The sequence below is a fragment of the Notolepis coatsorum genome, assembly GCF_963971535.1.
Source record: "Notolepis coatsorum genome assembly, chromosome: 15".
Classification (NCBI taxonomy): domain Eukaryota; kingdom Metazoa; phylum Chordata; class Actinopteri; order Aulopiformes; family Paralepididae; genus Notolepis; species Notolepis coatsorum.
This window is the reverse complement of record NC_140179.1, coordinates 60,884,954-60,908,096: the sequence shown is the minus strand read 5'-3', so window position 1 is coordinate 60,908,096 and position 23,143 is coordinate 60,884,954. Positions and strand designations below refer to the sequence as shown.

Below are 23,143 nucleotides of genomic sequence, written 5' to 3'. Positions count from 1 at the left end.
CAAGCTATAGGGGGGAGAGGGAAGGGCGGGGCAAGCTATAGGGGAGAGAGGGAAGGGTGGGGCAAGCTATAGGGGAGAGAGGGAAGGGTGGGGCAAGCTATAGGGAGGAGAGGGAAGGGTGTGACAAGCTATAGGGGAGAGAGGAAAGGGTGTGACAAGCTATAGGGGAGAGAGGGCGGGGTGGGGAAAGCTATAGGGGAGAGAGGACAGGGTGGGGCAAGCTATAGGGGGGAGAGTGAAGGGTGGGGCAGGGTATGGGGGAGACCAGGGAGGGGAGTGGCAGGGCATAGGGGAGAGCAGGGTGGGACAGGTTATGGGCAGGAGGCCAATGGGGTGTATGGCCAGAGACTATCACTTCAGAATTAGCTAGATCTAGAGTAGTTAGTTACATTTGCAATGTCCAATACACTCTGCCAGGGGCCGACAGCATGCCGGAGTTGGATACAAGTCTATTTCTACTATTTCCTACTGAGAACTTGCCTTCTGGTTTAGTTTACAATGTTCAATGTTCCCTCAACATCAATCATCAAGTATTGAAATCACCACTGGTCTTTTTAGCTGAGAAAGGAAACACATATCTCCTGGTGAGAACAGCCCAGGCTGCACCAATCAGCACTCTGCAAACTGGTGAGAACAGCCCCCAGGCTGCACCAATCAGCACTCTGCAAGCTGTAGACTCAGGTGGGTGTGACACATTTTAACCCTTTCACTGCCGCACTACCAAACGGTTAACCCTTTCACTGCGACAATACACAGAAGGTTAACCCTTTCACTGCCACCCAACAGCAGGTTAACCCTTTACTATCACACTACCGACGGTAACCGTCGGTAGTGTGATAGTAAAGGGTTAACCTTCTGTAGTGTGGCAGTGAAAGGGTTAACACAAAGGCAAAAAAGGCAAGCCTCCTCCATTCCTACACAACTAATATGTAAAAGGACAAAACCACACAACAGACTTGGGGACAGTCAGCATTGAGCTACAGCAAAACAAAACCACAGTGAAGTACAGTGAGCTACACGCGGTAAGACAGGAAGCAGCTACAAGATACTGCAACACACTGCAAAAGATGACAATCAACAAAGCTTATTAGCAAGTTATTACACCCACTACTGGGACCTATCAAGCTCACATTATCACCAAACAAGTGAAAATAATCTACTATTAAGAAAGAATTTCTAAAACTATTAAGAAATGAGCTTGATAAGTCTAAACACCAGATCAATTAATTAGTTAAAAGGATACCTTGACATTTGGAATACTAATCTGCATTATTTAAGGGGTTACTAAAAGTAGTTAAGTACTGTATTATGATTGACTTATTATTAATTAGTACTACTTGTTTCTTCTCTTAACAGTAACAACATACTTTATGTATTACTGTCTGGGACAAGTAATTGGTTATACTACTTGTTACATTACTTTTACGTTGCACCCTGAAACATCTGCGAAGCATTCTGGATCAATGGGCCAGGAGTAGGGCTGAGAGGTATACCAAATATAAAACTATACGAAATAGAAAGCTATACCAAATATAAAACTATACGAAATATAAAGCTATACCAAATATAAAACTATACGAAATAGAAAGCTATACCAAATATAAAACTATACGAAATATAAAGCTATACCAAATATAAAACTATACGAAATATAAAGCTATACCAAATATAAAACTATACCAAATATAAAGCTATACCAAATATAAAACTATAAGAAATAGAAAGCTATACCAAATATAAAACTATACCAAATATAAAGCTATACCAAATATAAAACTATACCAAATATAAAGCTATACCAAATATAAAACTATACCAAATATAAAGCTATACCAAATATAAAACTATACGAAATATAAAGCTATACGAAATAGAAAGCTATACGAAATATAAAGCTATACAAAATATAAAGCTATACCAAATATAATACTATATGAAATAGAAAGCTATACCAAATATAAAACTATATGAAATATAAAGCTATACCAAATATAAAACTATACGGAATATAAAGCTATACGAAATATAAAGCTATACAAAATATAAAGCTATACCAAATATAAAACTATACCAAATATAAAGCTATACCAAATATAAAACTATACGAAATATAAAGCTATACGAAATATAAAACTATACGAAATAGAAAGCTATACGAAATATAAAGCTATACAAAATATAAAGCTATACCAAATATAAAACTATACGAAATAGAAAGCTATACCAAATATAAAACGATACAAAATATAAAGCTATACCAAATATAAAACTATACGAAATATAAAGCTATACGAAATATAAAGCTATACAAAATATAAAGCTATACCAAAGGTATATTGTCATGGATCCGTGGAAAGGTTGGAAACCTTGTCCATATATCACAAAAATAAATAAATAAATATATATTTGTACTTTGTAAATAAATATATATTTGACTGTATATTTTGACTGTATATTTTCAATTAATTGAAATTTATTATATTTTTTATTAAAAAGTGTTCCTTGCAGCAGTGCTACAGCAGAATGAAATAGCACCATTATGTTGATAAAGAGGGAATTATCACAATATTTATTTGAATCCATAAAAATACAGGGGAAAGGCAATATATGTCAATGAAAGTAAATATCTATTTGTTAGATCAGTAATGCCTTACAAGACAGTAATTACTTTGTAGTGTGTTAACCCCAAAACTAGTCTGGTAATTTCCTTTGCCGGCTAGCAGTACCCTTCAGTTTGAATGGCGGATGCTAATCATGTCAGCTAGCTGCTAGCATTACCCTTTAGTTTGAATGGCGGATGCTAATCATGTCAGCTAGCTGCTAGCATTACCCTTTAGTTTGAATGAGGGATGCTAATCATACCAGCTAGCAGCTAACAGTACCCTTCAAATAAAAGATGGTAAAGAAGATAACAGATGAGCATTCAGAATTTGAAGATTATCCCTTTGAGTTTGTCTTTTTTTGCAGTGTGTGGGGAAGGAGGGGGTTATAGGTAAAAGTTCAGAGGTTCAAAATACTCTGGACCTGGACAGAACTGACACACACAAAAAAAATCGACCGACCAAAGCAAGAGAGAGAGAGAGAAAACGATCAACCAACAGAGACGACAAGGAAATGGGAGAAGGTATAATTACCACGTTCATGAGTCATGACTGAAGAGGGCAACACAGTACAGTAAATAAGAGGAAAGGAAAAAAGAAACAAAGAAACAAAGGAAGGAAGAAAGAAAGAAAGAAAGAAAGAAAGAAAGAAAGAAAGAAAGAAAGAAAGAAAGAAAGAAAGAAAGAAAGAAAGAAAGAAAGAAAGAAAGAAAGAAAGAAAGAAAGAAAGAAAGAAAGAAAGAAAGAAAGAAAGAAAGAAAGAAAGCCAGAAGTAAAACAGATTATACATAGGAAATAGAATTTTCCCATTTTAAGATTTGAGTTGTTTACTCAAGGAGGAAGTAATGAAGCGCAAAAAGAAAGATGCCAACTGATCTAGAGAGGAACCTGCTTGTCGTTCAGAGTTTATGAAAGGGTATTGTGACAAAAAAGTAGTTTGTTTATCCATGACAGAATGAAAGGAATGAAAATACAATAAATTTGAACAACATTTTGATTCAAGCTTTTTGTCCAATGTCATTCTTGCCTGATAAGAACGAGAAATGTTTAGAACTCAAAGGAAACCGAATGGGAGAATGGATTTGTTGTTTGGCGTGGAAACATTCAAACGAAATCTTAAGAAAGAAATCAAACGAGAAAGAAATTCAATGAAATTGAAAAATCACCCCCCCCCCCAGGAGAATAAGCAGAGCGACGTTCAGTTGAAGATAGAAATTCTTCCCAGGCTGCTATTTCCACGTGCAACCTGCTTAGAGAGAAGCCTGATAATCTCCTCCTGAAAGACTAAACACCAGGAGAACAGTATAGGCCATTTCTTCGTTGGTTTTGTCCAATCTGTCCGCCCTAGAACCCTTTGTGTGCTTATTTTGGTGGACTGTGTATGTTTTTTGTCAGTGTACCCTTTAAGAAAATCTTTTGTCAAGAAAAACACAGGCCTTATCCTTTCCCTCACTGTTATAGATTTCCCTCATGAATGATGTTTATTTGAATACAATAAAAATGTCAAATCAAAGCTATAGTGAATATTTGTGACACACATATAGTAAAAAAAATAATAATCCAAAGCACATAGACATATACATTGGGGAAATCATACATGGTTATGTATGTAGACAACATAAACACACAGATATTGTATTTCCACTTGGTTATCACGAAACGCTTGGTGAGATGGCAAAACAAATAGGACGAACGGATGAATTGACAAGGCCAACAAAAACTAACAAATGGCATGAATAATCAAATAACCAGTGTTGTAGTCGAGTCACTAAATCTCGAGTCCCCAGTGGTCGAGTCTGAGTCCAAGTCTGAGTCACCAAAGAAGAGGTTGAGTCCGAGTCGAGTCCCCATTACCCTAGTCCGAGTCCAAGTCATCAAGGTTGAGTCCACTCCACAGATGTCTGTTGAAGTTTGAGGTTGGCCCGGTCTTCTCTTCAACAGTTTGTTTACATATTGAACATCTAGCAGTGCTCTTGCTAGAATTTTATGTAAAATCCGTGTAAGCAAAGTGCATGATTCTGGCATCTCTTTAGGCATCTAAAGTACTGAACATGAGGGTATCGATGTAGGTGGAACACATACAAATGTTAAGGACATTAACAATGTGGTGTAGTGTGTTAATGATAGTTAAGGACATTAAAACTGTGGTGTAGTGTGTTAATGATAGTTAAGGACATCAACACTGTGGTGTAGTGTGATTAAGCTGCAACGTCCCACATATGGGAAGTTTTTCGGACTTTTTGCAACTGGCACTTTGGCAACCCCTAGTGGCTCGGGTGTGCATATTTTGTAATACAATATATATATATCGAATTGAAGGCTTATTTGTTGCCTGTCGATAGCGACAAAATCCGGCAAAATCCGTTGAGCGGTTCTCGAGTTACAATGCCGGTATTTGAGGCTTGTGCAAAGTACACGGTATTGCGCAAAATACCACTCCGACTCAGGCTGCAGTAGTTCGGTCAATCTAGATCCGATCTCGAAAATTATTGTGGAGGGTTGTAGCCAATGAGTGTGGCTTTCCAATGATACTCAACATGGGGATCTAAATAAAAATAACAAAAAAAAAACTAAAACACGAAAACAGGAAGAGAAAAACAGCCAAATGAATTGAAGTCTATGAGAAAACTGAGTACACAGCTTACCAAAATCACTCCTAATTACTCATTTCTGAATGATCTTTATGAAATTTGGACATGTACTACATAAGGCTTCAGGCTATGGATCTCAGGAGTTTTTCTAAGCCATACCACCGTCTGGGAAATACTACTAACTACTACAGAAAAACTTGAGTAATACGTTTTTCTACAACTCAAGTTAGCACTAAAGGTGAATTTTCTTTCTGGAATCAGAAACTTCAGAATGTCATCTTTCAAAAGAGACCAGGCTCATGCATGTGCTATAAGTATAAAGTATGTTGTTTTGGTTTGCAAAAAAAGTATGCAGTCCTCAAAAACTAAAACTAAAATGGCCAATTTTGGAGGCGCCTGTAATGATAGTTGAGGACAATAACACTGTGGTGTAGTGTGTTAATGATAGTTAAGGACATTAACACTGTGGTGTAGTGTGTTAATGATAGTTAAGGACATTACCACTGTGGTGTAGTGTGTTAATGATAGTTAAGGACATTACCACTGTGGTGTATTGTGTTAATGACAGTTAGGTTAATGATTAAAACTCACCTGATCCCTCCTCTGTCACCATACCAAGCCCCTCAGCTTTGTTCTGCCGCTCGAACGCATTCAGATCTAGAACACTGAAACAGAGACATGATAATACAACCTCAACACTGAAACGGAGACATGATAATACAACCTCATTACTGAAACAGAAACATGATAGTACAACATCAACACTGAAACAGAAACATGATAATACAACATCAGCACTGAAACAGAGACATACACATAATACAACCTCAGAACTGAAACAGAAACAGAAACATGATAATACAACATCAACACTAAAACAGAGACATAAACATAATACAACATCAGAACTGAAACAGAGACATGATAATACAACCTCAACACTGAAACATAAACATGATAATACAACATCAACACTGAAACATAAACATTATAATACAACCTCAACACTGAAACAGAGACATAAACATAATACAACCTCATAACTGAAAGACCCATATTTTCTCTCTCTCCTTTAACCTACCCTGATCTCACCTGGTCGGGGACTGACCTTTAGATTAATCTGTGTAGTTTAGTTAGGATGTCTATTTCCTCCCATCTCTGCTTTTCCGCAGCACTACAAACATGGGAACTCTCTAACCTCTGTCCCCCCCCCCATCTCTCTGAGTGCCTGCTGTCCAAGGTGATGGATGTCTCGGGGTCTTGGCCAAGATTGCAGAGACTGCTCTACGTGCACCACCGAGGCCACGGATCAGCTCCTTACAGTCTTCTGTCCGTGGTCTGTCAACGTGGTTTCATTGCTGGGTTAAGTACTTCTATTCTATTCGCATAATATGCTTACTTCATATATCTACTCTATTCACACATATGCTTACCACTTGTACCTATTGCTATGTCCCCCCACTACAATCACGCGAGCTGTCTAACGCCTGTCCCGTCTCCCTGTCTCCCTGTGAGTTGCTGTCCCGGAGTGTCGGACGTCCCGCGATGAAGGCCGGGAGGATGCGACCTTCTCTGCGTGCCCTCCTGTCTCCCTGTCTCCGGCGGTCTCATAGTGGTGACCGGAGTGCTGGACGTCCCGTGATGATGTCGGGGAGGTTGCGACCCTATCTGCGCCGCCCCCTGTCTCCCTGTCTCCGGCTGTCTCGGAGCGATGACCGGAGTGTTGAACGTCCCGTGATTAAGACGGGGAGGACGCGACCCTCTTTGCGTCGCCCCTGTGCCTCAAATAGATTCGCTATCAGCTCTATCTTTAATCTTTCAAAATGTTCAGTTGCTATCGCTATCAGCTCTATCTTTAATTTTTCAAAATGTTCAGTTGCTATTGCATGCACTCATCTGTGTTTCGCTACACACATGAGTGCATGCTTACCAACTGTTAGTCTGCAACACTACTATCACCGACATCTAAGAAGGGAGATCCCCCCTTGAATGGCCCTTCTAAGGTTTCTCTCCTCCACACTGCCTGTGGAGCATTTTTCCCCTATTGTTAGGTTTTAGTGAGTTTTTCCTTACCTTCGCGTGGGGTATGTCTGGGAGTGCTTGCATTCATTCATTTATTTGCATTTATTTAAAATTTGTTGGACCTTATGGTGTTCTTGTTTTGTTCTTGACTTATTGTTATGTTTCTTCTTGACTTGTTTAAAGAAGACATGTCCGGCCCATGGGGACATTAACGTGTGTTGTCGGGCCTTACAAATAAATTTGATTTGATTTGATTTGAAACAGAAACATGATAATACAACATCATCACTGAAACAGAAACATGCTACTACCGCCTCAGGACTGAAACAGACACATGATAATACAACCTCAGCACTGAAACAGACAAACATAATGAGTCATGAACATGACTGTATCAGGGGTGCTATACCTGCACGACTGCATCAGACCAGCGAGACTCTGGAAGAAACCCACGTCCTTTTTGTCCTTTGAATAGATCAGCATTTTCTGTCGAAGAATCAGAGACATAATAGAACATAAGTCACTGCAGACAGAATGGTCGTTAATGATTCATGAGACAGACTTTGATTCAAGTCATATTTTACAGTCAACTGCTGAAGTAAATGGTGCAGAAAGCTAAAGTATATTATGAATGAACGCAACACTCTAACTTACCAAAAAAGGGACTAAAAAAAAAAAAAAAAAAAAAAAATGCAAATTAATCAATCAATCAATCCGCGCAATTTTTATTTTGTTCCACAATGACTCATGACCCATCAATTACATCATCCAACATTGTTTAGAGAACTAAGACATTCGCCGTGACAGAATCGGTTTATATTTAGTCGTTATGACGCTATCAACAAAGCGCTGGCAAAGTGCTGGGGGAACTACATGACCACCTCAATAAACACCAGATCAAACACCCAGACGCGGCGACGATCGTGGCTAGCGATTTCAACCAGGCGAATCTGAAGAAAGTGATGCCGTCCTTTTTTCAGCACATCGCCTGCTCCACAAGAGGGAGGAACACGCTAGACCACTGTTATACCCCGTTCAGAGCCGGCTACAAGGCGGTAGCGGCTCCGCCATTGACGGGGTCTACAAGCTCGAGCGATCACGACTCCATCTTGTTATTCCCTGCCTACATACAAAGATCACGTGACGCCGTCGTGTCACGTGAGACAAAGAAATGGTCTGACGAATCAGAGGCCACACTCCAGGACGTGCTCGCAGACACGGATTGGAATGTGTTCCAAGGTAGCGCCAGTGACGTCAGCGAGCTCGCAGACACCGTGGTGAGCTATATAACAACAATAGCTGATAGTATTGTCCCCACTAAAAAGGTGCAGGTTTTCCCAAATCAGAAACCGTGGGTGGACAGTACTATTAGAGCAGCTCTGAACTCTTGCACCACTGCTTACAACCTGGGCAGAGAGTCAGGAAACATGGAGGAGTATAAGGCTTCAGTCTATACTCTGCGCAAGGCTGTTAAACTTGCTAAGAAGACATATGCTGATAAACTGGAGACACAAATGGCAGAAAACGACACAAGAGGCTTATGGTGGGGACTGAAGACAATAACTGACTACAAAGTCAGCGCCCCCTCAATGGGGAGCGACGACGCCTCTCTCGCGGACAAGCTCAACTCTTTCTACGCTCGGTTTGGTGTAGACAGTGGCGCTGCTAGCTCTGCGGCTAGTGACGTCACTGGCGCGCCGGCTGTTGTGGAGGGGGGGGGGCAACCGCGGGGGGGGCGGGGACGCTCTCTCGTTGTCGGAACACAGTGTGAGAAGAGCATTTATGCAGGTGAACACCAGGAAAGCGGCAGGCCCAGATGGTATAACAGGACGCATACTTAAGTCCTGTGCCAACCAGCTAGCCCCGGTGTTCACCGCCATATTTAATCAATCCCTGGCGGAGTCAGTGGTCCCTGCCTGCTTCAAGATGTCTACCATCATCTCTGTACCGAAGAAACCCTCCCCAACATGTCTCAATGACTACAGACCAGAAATGTTTCGAGAGGCTGGTCAAGGACCACATTTGTGCCTCCCTCCCCAGAGATATGGACCCTATGCAATTTGCATACAGGACAAACAGGTCCACTGACGACGCGGTCTCCCAGGTACTGCACAGCACCCTCTCGAAACCTTGACCGTCAGAAGGGGGGCTATGTGAGACTGTTGTTCATTGACTACAGCTCAGCGTTCAACACCATAGTCCCCACCAGACTGGTGGACAAGCTGATCGAGCTGGGTCTGAGCTCCGCCCTGAGCGCCTGGGTACTGGACTTTCTGAGTGAAAGACCCCAGGCGGTCAGGGTGGGGGGTCAGATCTCCAACACCATCACCCTGAGCATCGGGTCCCCCCAGGGCTGTGTTCTGAGCCCCCTGCTGTACTCACTCTACACACACGATTGTGTGGCCAAGTTCAGCTCCAACTCCATAGTGAAGTTTGCAGACGACACAGTGGTGGTGGGGCTGATCTCGGACAACGACGAGAAGGCCTACCGGGAGGAGGTTGAGGTACTGGAACGCTGGTGCCAGGACAACAGCCTGCTCCTGAACATTGGTAAAACCAAGGAGCTGATCGTGGATTATAGGAGAGGACAGCAGGAGACACACACACCACTGATGATAAACAGGGCTACCGTGGACAGGGTGAGCAGCTTTAAGTACTTGGGGGTCCACATCTCAGAGGATCTGACATGGTCAACACACATAGACACAGTCGTAAAAAAGGCGAAGCAGCGCCTCTACCACCTGAGACAGTTAAGGAATTTCAGAGTATCGGGGAAGATACTCCAGTCCTTCTACTCCGGAGCTGTAGAGAGCATCTTGACTGGAAACATCACTGCCTGGTATGGTAACAGCACGGCACAGGACAAGAAGGCCCTACAGAGAGTGGTGCGCTCAGCCGAGCGTACCACAGGTATTGCACTACCTCCCCTGCAGGTTCTATACAACAAGAGGTGCAAATCCAGAGCCTGCAGAATAATGAAAGACCCCCACCACCCCAATAACAGCCTGTTCCAGCTGCTGAGGTCAGGCAGACGCCTGCGAATCCCAGCTACTAGGAGAGAGAGGCTTAGGCTCAGCTTCTTCCCCCAGGCCATCAGAGCCTTGAACAATGAACAATGAGTGCCACAGAACACTGATCTATCCACACACAAGCACACATGAGCACACACTCGACACGCACGCTGTGCACGCTCACACACTAGCAGCCACTTTAACACTTTAACATGAGCAGACACACACTCATGCCGCACACGCCCACACTTATGGCCAAAAAGGAAAGGTTACTTTAAAGTAGTATAACAACAGTAACAGTGTATTGCACTACCTAAGCTATGCCCTGTAAATAACTATGTACAGATACAGAGATGTCCCACCATGCTACCATGCTACCTGTTACCTGTTACCTGTTTATTGCACAATGTTGTTTTTTATTGGATTCTATTACGTTATGTTGTACCACTGTATTGCATCGTTGCGGGCAAGACCACCCGCATTTCATTGTATACTTGTATGCCGTGACAAATAAAACTCTTGACTTGACTTGACAACATATCCATTTGTTAAAGATTATTGTCCGCCATCTTGTTTTTCCCTAAAAATCCGCATGGCGGAGTGATTGTAATTCGGTTGTGGGCGGGTCCTGGGACCAGGAGTGTGGAATTGTGAAGAATACATACGTGTAAATTGACTGTTTCAGCCAATCAGAATCGAGAAATGTGCATGCCGTTGTATACGTTTTTGTAATACTTTAGATAGATAATTAGTTATCTGTTCCCAGAAACTTTTGACTGTGGGGCATTCCCATATCATATGTGTAAAAGTACCAGTAATATTTAGAGAACAAAGTGTACAGTTTGGTGAAATAGCACGTCTCATTCTATAAGCTTTCTGGGGGGTTAAATATGTTTTATGGACAAAATTGAAATTAATCTGGTGATGATTTGGGTTTCGTGATGCCATAATAATATTTCCCCAAACTCTGGTCCAATTGATAGATTGATGGTGTTCTAATCCCAATTCTGTGCTCCACGATTGGATAACAGGTATTAACGAAGTACATCTTTGTGATAGATCTTTATAAATGATAGAAACTTGACCTTTGGACAGACCTGCAAAAAAAAGACGTGGTTATTTCTTATAAACACCGCTCGTGATCCCAGAACCCGCCCACAAACAAATTACAATCACTCCGCCGTTCGTGGTTTTAGGAATGAAAGCAAAATGGCGGACAATAATCTTTATGAATGGATGTGTTGAAAGCGTCATCATAACGACTAAATCAAAAACGATTCTGTCACGGCGAATGTGTTAGTTTCTTACACAATGTTGAATTATGTATTTGGTGGGTAATGAGTAATTGTGGAACAAAATATAAATCGCGGGAAGTCTGTCGTTAGATGCCATTCGTCAAAAGGACATTAATTTCACTGTGAATAAAAATGTCAAGCAATCAATCAATCAAACCAATAACACACGCTCACACGGAGGTGCGCTGTTGTAAGTGAGCATGGGTTATTGGATTGATTGATTGATTGATTGAACATTTTATTAATGTCCGCCTTGTTTCGAACTGGTTAAGAACTTCATTCTTAGATGCTTCTATAGAAAGTAGATTCAAGACATTTATGCACATGTACTGGGACTGCCCACCAGTTAAGATATTCTGGAAAAATGTGACCCAACAATTATCAAAACTCTTATCTTGGAATATACCTGTACACCCCTCTGTATTACTATTGAATGATGTTTTTGAGTTTGCAGTACATCCACAGCTAAAGAGATTGGTTTTATCGGGTATCACAGTAGCTAAAAAGCTGATCGCATCACGCTGGTTTCAACCGGAAAAAATGTGCCGGAAAGTTTGGTTTCTTACATATCTCGATGTGATTTATCAAGAAATATCTACAGCAAGAATTCTGGGTCTCAATGAATCCAAAATGACAATGTGGTTAGAAGTGGTGGAGAGAATAAAAGCTAGCTTATAATGGTAGTGTCTGGTTAGGAGCGAGGGATAATGGAGGTACTATCCAAAGAGGGGTCCGGGAGGGGGGGGTTCGAGCTGGAGCATATGTGTGTAGGTTTTTAGATAACAGGTATTAGGGGTATATCCTGTATAAGACATTGGTATAAATGGTAATTTCGTTGGATATACACTGTGTATTAATGCTTGTGTATCTTATCGTGTGTTGTCATGTTTGTTTATATGTGTGTTTAAAAAATAATAAAAAAATAAAATACAAAAAAAAAAAAAGTACATTCAAAAAAGAAAGAAAGAGAAGTTGCCTCCCTCTATAGGAGGCAATTTTTTTTTAACCTACTTTCTATAGAAGCAGCTGGGAGGTGCGCTGTTTTAAGTGAGCGTGGGTTATTGAATTGATTGATTGATTGATTGATTGAACATTTTATTAATGTCCGCCTTGTTTCAAACTGGTTAGGCTTAGGCCCTCTTTCGAAGTCGGTTATGCTTAGAGTTTATCTTTAGAGCAGGGCGATAGACCACCAGCCCTGATTCCAAACTCTAAGCATAACCGAATTCGAAAGAGGGCCTAAGCCTAACCAGTTTGAAACAAGGCGGACATTAATAAAATAACCCATGCTCACTTAAAACAGCGCACCTCCCAGCTGCTTCTATAGAAAGTAGGTTAAAAAAAAACGACTATTTATTTTATTTTTTTTACCTACTTTCTATAGAAGCATCTAAGAATGAAGTTCTTAACAGTTCTTAACCAGTTCGAAACAAGGCGGACATTAATACAATTTGCAATCAATCAATCAAACCAATAACCCACGCTCACTGCATTCTTGCCTTGAAACAGCGCACCTCCGAGCTGCTTCCACACGGAGGCAACTTCTCTTTTCTTTTTTTGGAACTACTTTTTCTGCGGATGGTTTTGTCAATAAATCTTCAATTAATGTGTGTTTATTGTATAGCAATAAGGTTGGATGAATTCGACCATTGTATAAAAGCATTACATCACACGACAGAGTGTGTTATAGAAATGAGATCACGCCTATGGGGGTCTAACGACCCTCGGCTGCGCCTCGGGCCTAACAACCACCCATAGGCGTGATCTAATTTCTATAACCCACTCTGTCTCGTGATGTAATGCTTAAGTACTCAACCTCTACTGTCTTTAACAATGAATGAACACACCACTCTTTAGTCTCACAAAAAAATAGCAAATTTTGTTAGCTTATGTGACTGGGATTTCCCATTATAACCGTTACATTGCGGTTAGCGTACATTAGCTAATAGGGCACCGGTTTCATAGCTAGCTTCGATATGTGTGTGTTGCGTTGAAGATGACGTCACGGTGCCCTCGCTATGGCGACCAGTTACAGTACACTGACGGGGGGGGGGGGGTACTACCTACAGTGGAAAACAATCGAAGTACCAGGTACCGGCATTATGATTACCTGCTGTACGGTGGAGTTTCCCCCGTTCAGGACAGCTATCCCCAGCTTCAGCGTCGAGGCCACCATGGGTCCCATCTCCCCTGGGAGAAGGAACTGTATATTAATCATAATCTGATGATGTTTTCTTGAGGAATGATTCAGATTTGCTTATATTGCATTTTTCTAATTGTATCTATAGTTTTCACCTTCAGAAGACTCTTGTACTGGTAACGTAAGGTTATCCTATAACCCTAGTTATATGAGTATAGCGAGCGCTCTGCTCTATTGGAACTATCCCTTTATCCATTCTAACAATGAAACACTTTCTCCACATGTACACACCTATTTACCTCCGCCTGGCCACACCCACATCCGCTCCTATATAAGCGGGGTCGTGGCCACACAATCAGCTCCTTCCCAAGTCTTTCACCACCGAAGGCAAAGACCATGGGGTACTCAGTGAGTCAGAGCAGAGCGCTCGCTATACTCATATAACTAGGGTTATAGGATAACCTTACGTTATAGATCGTATAGCTTTACGCTCTGCTCTATTGGAACCCAGGAGCTGAGCAGAGCGAAAAGCTCGACAGATGTACCCGCTGAGGCCCCCTACAACCATCAGAACCGGGGAGGACCTGAGCCCCCGGTCCTCCCTAGTGGAGGACGGGAGGGAGTCGGATCCGACTGTGCGAAGAGGGTTTAGCACCTCAAACGCACAGGGTGAGCAGACCGTGTGACTTACCTTCGTTCAGAAGGACCTGCGACCACTGGGGCGTGCATCCCACATGCCACCAGGGAACGGACGTGAAGCAAAAAAAAAAACATCACAGCCCCCAACATCATGTGGTCGAAGGTCAAGAACCCAACCCTGTGGCAAGGCTGCAGCAGCGGAACACGGAGGAGGTCCCAGCTCTAGGACAACCTGAGGACTAGGACCCCCCGAAAAAAGGGGGCCTGGTGAGGCCAACGAGGCCGCGGCATCGAGACCACACCAGACGGTCACTGGTGACACCACCCCCCACATCGCCAGCGTATCGGACAGGGCCCAAATCAAGAGCAGGCCCTTCCCCCCTTGGCACGCCGCTCTGAAGCACTCTCCTCAAGAGGCTATCCCCCCAAAACACTGCGGAGCCAGTCGGCATGCCGGGGAGACAACCCCCAAGGAGGTTGATCCCTCAATCCAGGCAACAGGCCCCAAGAGCAGAACTCGACCTGTGCCTGGAGCACTGCGGACTAGACATGCGCCTAAAGGGTCTACTGCAAGAACAGTATCCCGGTGGAAGGGGTCTTCGGTAGACTGTGCACCATGTCATAACCTCCACAAACCCGACCCCTCCAGAGGGGTCGAGGTTCAAAGAAGAGGCTGACACAATTGGCAGACGTCATGAAAGATGCGGGGGCATACTCTCGGGCAGACGGGGTCAAGCCCGGCCTCAACCCGAGAGTCGACTCTGCTACCAACACACCGGAGAACCAACCACCCCCCTATGTTTAGTTTAACAGGAGGCGGTTGTTCCCTTAACCCACAAAGAAAACTCAGAAACATAACTGCGTGTATACACAGGCTATACAAGCAGCAAAAGTGTTTCAGTTTTCAAAGGGTTAACCCAGGCCAACAGGTCGACGAGAACAAGTTCGGACCTGGGCCCGGCGGACCGGGACATACACAGGGATGCCTAGAGGAGTTGACAACAACCTCCCCAACAGCCCCCTCCCAGCTTGTCCTCGCAGGGAGGGAGGGGTGAAACAAATGGAGAGGGACCAAGCCCCCTAACACAGCGCAAGGTACAACACAGTATGGACCTAGCACGTCACTGTTAAGGGCAACCCGTGGTGGCATACATATGACACACACATCCACAACATCAATCCCCGCGACTCCCGGCCCGACCCGGCATTTCCCCCCCGGAAAAGCACAAAGTCCTTCGGGGTACCAGAACAGCAGATCTGCGCCCCGGCGGACAACGGGTTAACTGACCTGGTCCTGCGCAACCAGAACCAGTCCCACGTCCTAGTCACGCCGCCATCCCCAGTCCTAAGAGGGGGGTAGGTATGCGTGTCGATCCAAAACATCACAGAGGGTGCCACCAAGACGGTCAGTACGCGAAAGCACTGCTCCTGGTGGCCCACCTCATGGGTGTGAGACCCTTCCGCCAATGTTTTGATCTACTCTGTCATCTCCCCCCGGAGATGTACGTGAGCCGTCGAGTCTAACCTAGTGCACTGGCGCTCGGTAGAGATAAAATGCCGTTTCTATGAATTGGGCAACCAAGGCGCGCCAGCCATAAAGTGGTTCCACATGGAAAGCACCCAGGGCCAGCGTTATATGCACGTCGAGAACCCGAAACATATCGATGGCGAATTCTAATAAGAAACACCAGACAACGTTTCCTCCATGCTGTCTGGGACGAGCAGCAGGAAGCCGGCCTATAAGACACAGACACGGGTCTCATATGACGCGTCTGAGGGTAAAACCCTGTCAATTCTGCTCTTTACATAAGAGGGGAAGACAGAAGTTCCCCCAGAGGGACCTCTACGTGAGTAACAATTGAAAAAGATACATGTAATAATAATTGGGCCAAGTGACCAACGGCCCAATACACACTTTAATGAATGAATGAATGACTTTTATTTATATAGCACCCTTCACAGCACGAATGCACAGGGTGCTTTACACTACAGCTTAATATAAAAACACAATAAAACAAAATCAGAAATAAATGACAACAACAACAGACAGTAGTTAAAAAAGACAGTGAAACCAGATAGAAAAAGTAGAATAAAAGAATTTGGATAAAATCATGAGTCACTAATTAAAACAAAACTATAGGAACAGTGAGGACAAGAAAAAGTGCCTATGTGTGACAAAAGGCCTGTCTGAACAAATGTGTTTTTAGTTGTTTTTTAAAAGAGTTTTCAGAGGGGGCAGTTCACAGGTCCAGGGGGAGAGCGTTCCAGAGCCTTGGTGCTGTCACCTCGAAGGCTCGATCACCCCTTGTTTTCAGCCTGGACCTGGGGACCACCAGGAGGTGCTGATCGGCAGATCTGAGTGAGCGGGTGTTGGTGTAGGGATGGATGAGTTCAGTGATGTAGATAGGGGCCTGACCGTGGAGTGCTCTGAAAGTGAAAGTGAGGACTTAATAGAGAGCAGAGCAGAAAACAAACAGTTTTCGAATGCATTGCATCATCCAACTTTGACAATGACAGCGGTCTGCAGCACAGAGCCTGAAAACTCACGGATGTCTCATGGCCAATAGGAAAAACGCGCCCATGACGTATTCCATGGCCGGGGGGGAAATCCTGTGACCCACCCATCCTAACATGGAGTGGAACCAGGGAACCCCCCCCCTTCCCTCTCCCTGTGACATGCTGACCCCTCAGCCGACAGGGAGACTGACAGGCAGGAGGTCCCACCTCCCGGCCAATCAGTAAAGGGGGGAGGGGTTTATTAGTCCACCCCTTATGACCCCTCACCCCTGATACGATACAACAACAAAGCAGAGCCATGACACCAGTCGTAGCGCGCTACATGAAAGCGCATATACCTGTTAGGGTAATAGCTTCACATTCTGCACGCCAGCCACAGACGATAATCTCGTTTGTGCAAAACACGGGCTGTTCTGCCTCCTCAGGCAGTGTATATGGTTTTGATTTGCTCTGGCACCACCTGTTGGTCAAACGTGGTATATACAGGAAGTAGGTCCTCATGGACAAACAGGAAGTGGTATTTCACAGATAAACAGGAAGTGGGACCTGCAAGCTCCTTAGAAGAAAGATCTCATTATGAACAACACGCTGTTCTTATCTGTTGTAATCCTTTGATTTGCCCCATCGTAAGCATTGTCTGTAAGTAATCCTTTATTGTTTGCAAGGTTATCTTTCAGTTTTGAAGAATATTGTTGTCGATGGGATGTTTTTATGTTTGTATTTAATTACTGGTAATACATGCCAATGGCTGATAGTTATGTGGCATGTTAGTACAGCATGCCTCAGCAGTATATAGCTTACATTTGTTACAGTATAAACAGGTTTTGTAATTCTGGATTTACATATAATTATTTAGTAAACATACTGTATGTCTATACATTTCTACGTGCACCAGTAACACAATGCATGTTATTCTTGTTTCAGTTTTACTCCTATCCTAGCAACATGTCAACAAGAACTACATTAAACAAGAAGCAAGGAAGCTACGTTTGACTCTTGTGTTGCTTATTGAAGAGTTTGGCTGGCCGTCTACCTTTGATTAAAAACATCATTGGGAGGACAGCACAGTAAAAAGACAAGCGACCAGCTGGTGCAACGTCGATCCCTTCGACAGATCAAAATAGCATTATGGACCCTGTCAAAGAGAACGACAGAACCTCTCAAGTCAGCGCAAGCAGTTACAGCTCATCTACATCTTCAGCCAGCACAGCAACAAGGGCCTGTGCAAGGGCAGAGGCAGCGCGCGTACGTGCATCATTCGCAGAGAAAGAGAGTAAAATAAAACAAGAGCTGGCCGAGAGAGACGCCCAGAAGGCGAGACTGGACGCAGAATTGGGAGCTTTGACTCTCCAAAGAGAGGCAGCCGCCACCATAGCACAGGCAGAGGTATTGGAGGCAGCCGAACAGCAAGCTAGAACACCGCCCAGCAGAGGCAGGAGGACGCTCTCAGGGAGAGACATTGACGACCGGACAAGTGTCTATGTAAACCAACAGAACGAGTTACATAAAACTTCGCGTCACGATGTCCCCGCCCGTGTCTATTCGACCCGATGGCAGTCTAATCCAATGGGGAACCGCATACGAGGATTCGCGACCTAGCTCCCCTACCCGGTCATGCTGTCCAGAGAGCATGTCACACGTTCCACATGACCCCCTCCAAAACACTTCATCATGCCGACGAGACCTATTGGGATGAATTTAAGCCACGTATCCAAAATATGAACCCTTCAGCTCGACCCTATACTCCTCATTACCACACCCCATCAGCTAACCCCACCGAAACCACAGAGATAACAGACTTTGTTAAATACTTAGCACGTCAAGAGCTAGTAACAACAGGACTCAACCAGTTTGACGACCAACCTGAGAGCTTTCGGGCATGGCAGTCATCATTCCTCAATGCCATCAGAGGTCTCAACCTTTCAGCCAGTGAAGAATTGGACCTCTTGACCAAGTGGCTAGGCAAGGAATCATCCCACCACGTCAGGAGAATGCGTCTGATACACGTCAACAATCCCGAAGCAGCACTGAGGAAGGCATGGGATAGACTAAGTAGGCGTTATGCCTCACCCGAGGTAATCGAAAATACTCTTTTCAAGAAACTGGATACGTTTCCTAGGATCTCCAGTAAGGACTATCTCCAACTCATGGAGCTTGGAGACCTCCTTATGGAGTTCCAGTCTGCAAAAGAGGATGGATACCTACCCGGGTTGGCCTTCCTGGACACCGCTCGCGGCATCAACCCTATAGTAGAGAAACTCCCATACGCCCTACAGGAGAAATGGATATCCCAAGGCTCCAGGTTCAAAAACGAAAACAACTGCCTCTTTCCCCCATTCGCCTACTTCACTCGATTTATTTGCTATGAAGCATGCATCAGGAACGAGCTTTGCTCTCCCCAGCAACAGTCCTCCCGTGAGAGATAGGCCAGTCTATCAGACAGGGAGAATCCCAGTGTCAGTCCACAAGACAGATGTCTCCCCAGACACCGAACAGGACACAAACATATCCCCAAAGCAAACCGAGAATCCAGGAAAGAACTGCCCTATCCATCACGCACCACACCCATTAAGTAGGTGCCATGGTTTTAGAGCAAAACCACTCGACGAGAGAAGGGCCTTCCTCCGCGGAAATGGGATGTGTTACAGGTGTTGCGCATCATACTCCCATTTAGCCAGGGACTGTAAACTTTCCATGAAATGCGATGAATGTGAGAGTGACCGTCATATCGCAGCTATGCATCCTGGCCCAACATCGCAAGCAGTTCCAACGCCGGCACCAGAGGATAACGAGGAGGAAGAAGATCTTATCGTCACCTCACACTGCACTGAGGTTTGCGGCGAAAGGCAGCCAGCAATGTCCTGCTATAAAATATGTCTGGTTCAAGTCTTTCCCCAGGGGCAGCGTCACAAGGCAGTCAAGATGTACGCCATACTCGATGACCAGAGTAACCGCTCATTAGCAAGGCCAGAATTCTTCTAGCTATTTAATGTCAAGAGCTACTCCTCCCCCTACTCATTAAGAACATGTGCTGGGGTCGTCAACACGTCTGGAAGAAAGGCGGAAGGCTTCCAAATCGAGCCGGTGGATGGAGGAACTACCCTCACGTTACCACCACTGATCGAGTGCAAGCAAATCCTTACCAACAGGTCAGAAATACTGACTCCAAAGGCTTCCATCCCCATCTGAAGTCCGTCGCAGGTCACCTCCCGGAGCTCGACCCAAACGATCAAATCCTCCTTTTGCTAGGAAGAGACATCATACGAGTACATAAGGTGAGACAGCAGGTCAACGGCCCTCACAACGACCCCTTTGCTCAGAGATTGGATTTGGGATGGGTCGTGGTCGGGGAAGTGTGCCTTGGGAACACACACAAGCCTAGCGTGAGCACCTTCAGGACCCACGTGCTAGAGAATGGACGCCTTTCCTACTTCACACCCTGCAACAACTTCATGGACCTGAAAAAGAAAGTGGCATGGCGGGGAGCAACAGAATGGCCTCATCAACACACACAGATCCAACTCGGAGAGAGTTACAGCGGATAACTCAGGACGAGCCCCTGCCATCTCAGGACACGTCCCCTCTGTCTCAGGACACACCCCTGCTGTTTAAGGACACATCCCTGCCGTCTCAGGACACACCCCTGCTGTCTCAGGACACGTCCCTGCTGTCTCAGGACACGCCCCTGCTGTCTCAGGACACGCCCCTGCTGTCTCAGGACACGCCCCTGCTGTCTCAGGACACGTCCCTGCTGTCTCAGGACACACCCCTGCCGTCTCAGGACACGCCCCCGCCGTCTCAGGGCACACCCCTGTCATCTCAGGACACACCCCTGTCGTCTCAGGACACGCCCCTGTCATCTCAGGACACGCCCCCGCCATCTCAGGACACGCCCCTGCCGTCTCTGGACACGTCCCCGCTGTCTCAGGACACGCCCCTGCCGTCTCAGGACACGTCCCCGCTGTCTCAGGACACGCCCCCGCCGTCCCAGGACACGTCCCTGCCGTCTCAGGACACGCCCCTGCTGTCTCAGGACATGTCCCTGCTGTCTCAGGACACGTCCCTGCTGTCTCAGGACACGCCCCTGCTGTCTCAGGACACACCCCTGCTGTCTCAGGACACGTCCCTGCTGTCTCAGGACACGTCCCTGCTGTCTCAGGACATGCCCCTGCTGTCTCAGGACACACCCCTGCTGTCTCAGGACACGTCCCCGCTGTCTCAGGACACACCCCTGCTGTCTCAGGACACGTCCCCGCTGTCTCAGGACACACCCCTGCTGTCTCAGGACACGCCCCTGCGGTCTCAGGACACGTCCCCGCCGTCTCAGGACACGCCCCTGCCGTCTCAGGACACGCCCCTGCCGTCTCAGGACACCCCCCCTGCTGTCTCAGGACACCCCCCCGCTGTCTCAGGACATGCCCCCCCGCTGTCTCAGGACACGCCCCCACTGTCTCAGGACACGCCCCTGCAGTCTCCGGACACGCCCCTGCTGTCTCCGGACACGCCCATGCTGTCTCCGGACACTCCCCTGCTGTCTCCGGACATGCCCCTGTCGTCTCCGGACACTCCCCTGTTGTCTCCGGACACGCCCCTGCTGTCTCAGGACACTCCCCCTCCCCTGCTTCAGGACTCCCTTCATCTTGACACCCGCAACGCTGCTTACACAAAAAGTCGGCGCTCCCCTTCCACCCGGAGATTTATCAGACAAGGACCTCCACCGAAGCCAATGGAGACAGGTGCAAGCCCTTGCCAACACGTTCCGGGCCCGTTGGAGACATGAGTACCTCCCGACACTGCAGGGTCGACGCAAGTGGGCCGAAGATCACCGCAACTTACAGGAAGGCGACGTCGTGTTGTTGAAAGACAGTCAAGCTGCAAGGAACGTGTGACCTATGGCACTGGTAACTTCCACCTTCCCAAGCCAGGACGGAAAGGTGCGTAAGGTCGAAGTAAAGATCACAGCTCAAGGAAGTTCAAAGACATTCCTGAGACCCGTTTCAGAAATCGTTCTTCTTTTTCCTAAAGAGGACTGAAGTTAAGTAGTACTATAGCGTACACGTATAATGCGGGGAGTGTTCTGCCTCCTCAGGCAGTGTATATGGTTTTGATTTGCTCTGGCACCACCTGTTGGTCGAACGTGGTATATACCGGAAGTAGGTCCTCATGGACAAACAGGAAGTGGTACCTCACAGATAAACAGGAAGTGGGACCTGCAAGCTCCTTAAAAGAAAGATCTCATTGTGAACAACACGCTGATCTTATCTGTTGTAATCCTTTGATTTGCCCCATCGTAAGCATTGTCTGTAAGTAATCCTTTATTGTTTGCAAGGTTATCTTTCAGTTTTGAAGCATATTGTTGTCGATGGGATGTTTTTATGTTTGTATTTAATTACTGGTAATACATGCCAATGGCTGATAGTTATGTGGCATGTTAGTACAGCATGCCTCAGCAGTATATAGCTTACATTTGTTCAAGGGCGTAACTCTGTTGTCAGTGGTGGGGGGGACACATTTGGGGGCGTGGTCAGTGGCGGAGGGGTGCTACGTATAGTTTTATGGTCGCGGAGGTGGGGGTAGGGGGGGTGAAGGAGGGTGTCCCTCCTTTTCGTAGATTTTTTTTTTAATCAGTTGTGCAAGTCAATAATGAGTTGTTTCTATATAATTCACTTATGACAAGTCATAATGCCGCACGAGTCTCGGAACGTGCATACTACGTTGTGTGTATGAGAGAGAGAGAGAGAGAGAGAGAGAGAGAGAGAGAGAGAGAGAGAGAGAGAGAGAGAGAGAGAGAGAGAGAGAGAGAGAGATCACGCTATTTATCACAGTTTCACACCAAACTGGGGAGGGGTGTTACAGTATTAACCATTTTGAGCACACCTGAATACTGGGCTGTTGTTGATATGCAAAGACAGCTGTGGAACTTAGCGCCGGGTGCTCACCTGGCTACTTGACTTTGCATGACAATGGCTCAGAGATGGCCAAGCAGCCGTTTTCCTATCACGTCGTGTCACCGTTTATTATCGTGCAGGGGACACTAACTGCATTCTGAAAACATGCCGGGGACATGTCCCCTGTGTCCCCCGCCATAGTTACGCCCCTGCATTTGTTACAGTAAGAACAGGTTTTGTAATTCTGGATTTACATATAATTATTTAGTAAACATACTGTATGTCTATACATTTCTACGTGCACCAGTAACACAATGCATGTTATTCTTGTTTCAGTTTTACTCCTATCCTAGCAACAAGTCAACAAGAACTACATTAAACAAGAAGCAAGGAAGCTACGTTTGACACTTGTGTTGATTATTGAAGAGTTTGGCTGGCCG

The 23,143-nt window shown here is 45.4% G+C and overlaps 1 protein-coding gene across 1 annotated transcript in view; it reads right to left on the bottom strand.

Moving 5' to 3' along the window:
* ryr2a (ryanodine receptor 2a (cardiac)) overlaps nt 1–23,143 on the bottom strand; it is a gene marked incomplete at both ends in the record, with an annotated part of 432,832 nt that overhangs the window by 95,818 nt on the left and 313,871 nt on the right. Inside the window, 4 exon segments of the mRNA XM_084331016.1 lie at nt 3,135–3,152; nt 5,783–5,856; nt 7,623–7,699; nt 13,630–13,709. Of these exon segments, the coding sequence (XP_084187142.1) occupies nt 3,135–3,152; nt 5,783–5,856; nt 7,623–7,699; nt 13,630–13,709 (249 nt within the window).